Source organism: Rosa rugosa, chromosome 7 (genome assembly GCF_958449725.1).
Source record: "Rosa rugosa chromosome 7, drRosRugo1.1, whole genome shotgun sequence".
Lineage (NCBI taxonomy): Eukaryota > Viridiplantae > Streptophyta > Magnoliopsida > Rosales > Rosaceae > Rosa > Rosa rugosa.
Window position 1 is genome coordinate 25,536,276 of NC_084826.1, and position 6,000 is coordinate 25,542,275.

General features: G+C 36.6%; 1 protein-coding gene and 1 pseudogene across 1 annotated transcript; one reads left to right on the forward strand and one right to left on the reverse strand.

The window, feature by feature from the left end:
- Positions 1–1,199: 1,199 nt before the first annotated feature.
- Positions 1,200–1,743, reverse strand: LOC133723107 (G-type lectin S-receptor-like serine/threonine-protein kinase At1g11410). The gene is made up of 2 exons (XM_062149937.1): positions 1,597–1,743; positions 1,200–1,502 (listed from the first exon to the last, which is right to left on the reverse strand). Exons 1-2 carry the CDS (start codon positions 1,741–1,743, stop codon positions 1,200–1,202), a joined length of 450 nt encoding a protein of 149 aa, XP_062005921.1.
- A 2,517-nt stretch (positions 1,744–4,260) lies between these two features.
- On the forward strand, positions 4,261–5,493 carry LOC133723108 (zinc finger CCCH domain-containing protein 48-like; annotated as a pseudogene).
- Positions 5,494–6,000: the final 507 nt, after the last annotated feature.

Consider the following 6,000-nt stretch of genomic DNA (forward strand, 5'->3'; position numbering starts at 1 on the left):
CGAGTTTCCACTGTCATCTCTTATATATCTCCAATGAATATGCAGTACGCACTACTACAGAAAACTAATCAGACGGCACTAGTTATACAACCTTGATGTTTAATCAGTTGTATGAATGATTTTTACTAAATAAGACGACAGTTATATCTTGTAGCCGTTGCATGACTGTGAAACAATTTGAGCCCTCAATTTTGATGCCATAAAATTGGCCTGTGCAATAGAAAACACAACAGATTTTCTGTTAACGTTGTTGGAATGAATTGCAAACTTTCAATTGGTAGCACCAAATTTCCCCTTGAGTTTGTGCAAGCACTTTCATTGGTACAACAAAATCACTTGGAGCTGTAGTGTGACCTAATGCAAGTGTCGTGAGAAGAAAAATTCCTCCAAAACGCCATACTTCTCACCAATTTTCGACCTCCTCAAGCACTCAAGCCGGAAAACTCAAAATAAAATAGGCCTATAGTTACGACAAGTTTATTCTATGCCGTTGTTTGAGGGCTGTTAAATTAGGACAAGTATAAAGCCCATTATTTCCTCCACCAACTCACTCAAAATAAAATAGGCCTATAGCTACGATATATAGGATTGCAAAAACCAGAAGTTTGCACTCAATATCTTTAAATAAAGTGGCTGGCAATGCTCAACACGTATCCACTAGATTACACAAATAATATTGGAAAAAGGAACCTCATTTTGTATGTAGGAAACCCTTTGTATGTATAGAAAAAGGCCTTGAGAAAGCCGAAATGACTTGATCCTCAAGGTGCATCTTTTTACAAATATGCAGTGAACAGGTATTTTGAAGGAAAGTTCGCTTCTCTCGATGAACAAAAACTTGGCGTTCAAGCTTAAAATTCTGCTTCGAAACAAAGACACAAACATAAACAAGGCAGGATATCATCAGAGCTTACTGAAGTACAGTGGCAGTGGTATTCATAAACGATTTGAGCTGCCATTTCAAACGGTAAACAAATTAAGAATTATTTTGAGGGTGCAGTAAATAAAAGTTATGTTGTACGTTACAAATATACTTGGGTGCAATGAGGTAGAAACTCACGATTGAAACTTCGCAGGATGGAGATCATCTTTATCTCTATATACTTCAAGTAACACCCCAATATATAACTCAGAAGCTCTATTATCTTCCATACGTTGCTCAATTGGATTATCACTGCAACTAGACATACAATAAGCCTTTAGCGAGCTTCTATAATTGTACATGTGACATCATTTACTGAATTAGCTCCTTCGCTGCTGGATGGGTCTCCACTAGGACTCGTTCTCTTTAGTAAAAATGCGGGTCGTCTTGGTGAAGGAAGAGTTGCATCATTACCTAACATGGAAACAACAGCTGACATGGTTGGCCGGTCAGTTGCAAATTCTTGCACACACAAGAGCGCGATTTGAATGCATCTTATAACTTCACTAACAAGGTAAGATTCACCTATAGATGAATCAATGACTTCCACAGCTCTACCTTCTTTCCACAACTCCCAAACCTGAAAGTTGTTTAAACATCATCAAGTAAGCATGATAAGTAGGGAGTATATTATGATAGTCATTGTTTGCAAATAGCTAGACTTGCATCCTTACATGTCTAACCAAATTTGAATTAGGATACTCCTCATGGTAATAACCAGCATTCTTTTTGCCAATAATGATTTCCAGCAGTAAAACACCAAAACTATATACATCAGACTTTATTGAAAACAGTCCTTCCATTAAATATTCCGGAGACATATTCACTGCAGAAAATAGAAAGTAAATGTTAAGCTTCATTGAATAGCATTTATATTGGGTAGTCCTTCAGTATCTGTTAAGAGTATGATAACACATAGACCACAGATTATTATGACATCTGCTAATTTTGGAGGAAACTTACTATGTTCCAACCACACGATTGGTATTCGCTTCACTTTGACCGCTCTAAATATTCTAGCCATACCAAAATCTGCAATTTTTGGGTTCAAAGAACATTGCTGGCCTTTATATCTCTATGGATAATTCTTAATCTCGAATCTTCGTGAAGATATAATACCCCTCTAGCAATCCGAAAGATAATCTCGAAACATTTTGTCCAATTTAAAAGTGCTCGCTTTGTTTCATCCGAATAGAGTAAGAATTGTAAAGTAACTAACTATTGCTTGCTTGAAGTTACAAAGAATAATTGTGTATATATATATAATATTAATCCAGAGCGAGGCCTCGCTTTGAAATTAAAATGTGAGGTTAGAGTTTAGGGTCACTTTTCGGTCTCATATCATACATCTCGACCATTCAGTTTTTAGGTACTAATGTATAGATCATCTCTGCAAAATTTCAGCTCAGTTGATGATCTTTAAGGTATCTAACTCGTTTAAACCAATGGATGAACTGAATTTATCCAACCTAAACCGTACTAACTTTAAGGCAGTTATTAATGCTTTAACGACCATCAATTTGGCTGAAATTTTTAGGGGTTTAAGGTTTAGGGCTGAAATATAATCAAAATTGCAACATAAAGTTTCTCAAAGCTTATACAATTAACAAGGGCCAGAAGTTTCTCAGAGTTATACAATGATATGTAGAAATATTATAATACATTATCAGCACGCTTTTCTCATATGTACTAATCAACCATATCTCCTTCATATAGATATCCACTTGAAACTTAACGAGAGTATAATGTATTATACTTGGAGAAGATTTTTGCTATCTCATATAGCACACTGATCAAAGACTATAATGTACGTACTATCAAAAGATTTTTGCCATTAAGGTGATGTCTTGATGAGACTATTTATCAATATTTATCAGCGTGCTGATAACATATTATAGTTTCTCGCACTAAGTGCTTTCCAATATGGTTGGAGAAGATTTTTGCTATCTCATACATATTGTGTCAAATTTCTACAGTATATATATTGAGGCATATAATGTCATGAACCAGAAGTTCATTGAACCAAATACACTAATTTGGCATGATCGGTTATGTCATCTTTTATCTACCATGTTGCATGGAATCACTTACAAGTTTCGATGATTGCTAACCTTACTCTCAAGCAAATTGTTCATTTACTGCTTTTTTGCCAGTTGTCACTTTAATAAGACAATCCTCCTCTCATGAGAGGAAGAAAGATCGTTCCTAAAGAACGATATGAATTGGTATGAGATATTTATCCATAGTGTCATTTTGATTTTGAGAAATATCTAAACTGGTGAATTGATACAAGAAAGTGACAAAATTATATGTTAAATGCAAAGACATATGCTTGGGTTAACGTCCCTAAAATCAACCATATTAGTACAAACAACCTAGACCCTAATTGATCTGTGCTATGCATGTGTATCCAAGTGACGTTTCTCCTGAAGAGAATATCATTAAACAATATCAGTAGGCCATTAAGAAATGATGTCTTGGTAATATAATAATACATCAATGGTTGATGCTCATGGACTAAATGTTTTTGACCTAAAATTTAGTTTAGGTTCGCCACCAGCCAATGAACGTACATCTTCACTCCAAAGAAAGTGATAGATCTTTGAATGCATCTTTTGCACACATGGTCATAAGAAGACATTTTTCCTGGTGTTAGGAGGAGGAAAGAGTACTATCATTTGAATAACTGCGTGAATTTGTGTGAAATGTATCCACCTGGTCTAAAGTATTAAGCATCCAAAAATCCTTATACTACTGAACTAAATGGTCATTGGTGAAAAACTAGAGTTCGATCAACAAACAGACAAGCGAAGACATTAGAATTTTTGAAAAAAAAAAAATCCATTTACAAATGAGTGAAAAAAAGTTTGAATTTTATATTTAACAAAAAGAAAATGTTAGTCCAAAACAAGTGTGTAGGAAAATATTTGTAGATGTCTTAAACTCCGTTCTCCCAAAATCACATAAATACAGCTTAATACAGTTAAGACATGTGATTAAAATGATTGACATGAATTATTACAGCTTAATATAGCTGTAATGCGTTTTAAGGGAAACTAGCCGTTGGTCATTAAATTAAATATTAATGACTTCCTAATCCCACTTTCCCTAAGCGTCTAGGATTTGTAAAATTAAATTAGTAAACTAAACCAAAAGCGGCTTGCTCTTCACACAACTCAATTACCATTAATAGTTGAAGACCTACTGACTCTAAGACTCATAATCCTCTCCACTTTCATCTTTCTCTGATCGTTTAGGGCTTTCTTTCCTTCATTGCTCTCTGGGGTGTTGGGGTTTCCACTGATTATTGTTCTCTGTGATCGTTCAACAACTAAAGCATGGCTCTCAGGGGTTCCAATTCCAGACTCCCAAGGACAGAAGGATCCGTTTATGCAAGAAGACCTGCTTCCGAAACCGTCTGCAAGTTTTGGGTGATGTGCAGATGCCTCAAGAAAGAGTGTCGGTTCCTACACGCTGACCCGGAACAAAAGACTCTTGCATTAATGGAGGAGAAGGGAAAATCTATGGGGAAAGCATCTGATTCTGTTAATGTTATGGTTGAGAATAGCATCGATACCCATAAAGGGAAAGTGGCCGAAGCAGTCTGCAAGTTCTGGACAGATGGAAAGTGTGTAAGACGCGAAGGGTGCCCTTATTTGCACAGTTGGTTCAGTGGAGATGGCTTTTCTTCCTTGGCAAAACTCCAAGGCCATAATTATGCTTCCGGAGAGAAGTAGCAATCTCTACTCTGCTGCCAAAGATGAAACAGTTAGGGTTTAGGACTGCAATACCGGTCAATGCAGCAAGGTAATCAATCTTGGTGCTGAAGTAGGCTGCTTGATTAGTAAGGGTGCATGGGTTTTCTGTGGTGCTTCCAATCTTGTCAAGGGGTGGAATATTGAGTCCAATGCTGAATTTACCCTAGTTGGACCTGTTGGTAAAATCCATGCCATGGAAGTTGGGAATGATATGGTATTCGCAGGGACAGAGGAAGGTGTTATATGCGTGGAATGGCAAAGCCTGTTTCGATGCTAAAGTGAATCCGTTCACCTTCATCAGGCTCTCAGTGGCCACTAATGATGTGGTTTCTTTAAGGGTTGGAAATATCAGACTCTACTCAGGTTTTGTGGACCATACAATAAGGGAGTGGAATCTTGACACTTTGGAGTGTGCTATGACTCTAAATGGACATTCTGATGCTGTGACGTCTCTTATATGTTGGACTACATATCTGATTTCATGCTCATTAGACCACACGATAAAGGCACGGACTATGTGTAAAGGAGGCATGCAACATTGAAGAAATCTACACTCACACTGAAGAAGACGGTCTTCTTGCTCTCTCTGGAATGTATGATGCTGAAGATAAACCAGTCCTACTTTGCTCATCAAAAGACAATTCTGTCCGCATAGATGATTTGCCATCCTTTGATGAGAAAGGAAGATTATTTGCAAAACGAGAAGTTCGGGCTATTCAAGTGGACCTTAGAGGACTATACTTCATTGGGGACGAAAATGGAGGACTTTCCATGTGGAAGTGGTTGGAACCTGCAGTCAAACAGGAGTCATGATGAGTCTTCATTAGCTCCTGCTTACACTAGTAGTATACATATTCTTTAGCTACACACAATGTAGCAATTTTGTAATTGTTTGTATTTAAATCTTGACAACCATTCAGTTGTTCAATTTTTTGCCGTTCATTGTTTTGTACAGTTAAAGTTTAATATATATCAAAAGTGAATTAGTTCCCACATTTATTAAAATTCAGACTTTGAGACCTCTACTACATACTAAGTTCCTGTTTTTCTGGCCAATAAGTTCTGTATTGTTTCTAGATTTTGATAACAACATAATGGATGCACAAATTTACAAAATTAAACCTTGCATAACATATAAGTTGAAGGAAAATACTTTGTTAGGTTTTTACATTTGCAAGAGAAAAAAATATTTGCAAAGAGAGCTCTCAAAGCAAAAGAGTCTACTCGGAAAAAGCGGCAAGGAAAGAGAGAGAGAGCCTAGAAGATAAAGAACTCCCGACATAAGCAAGTATATCAACAATGCATCAGCCAACTCAAATG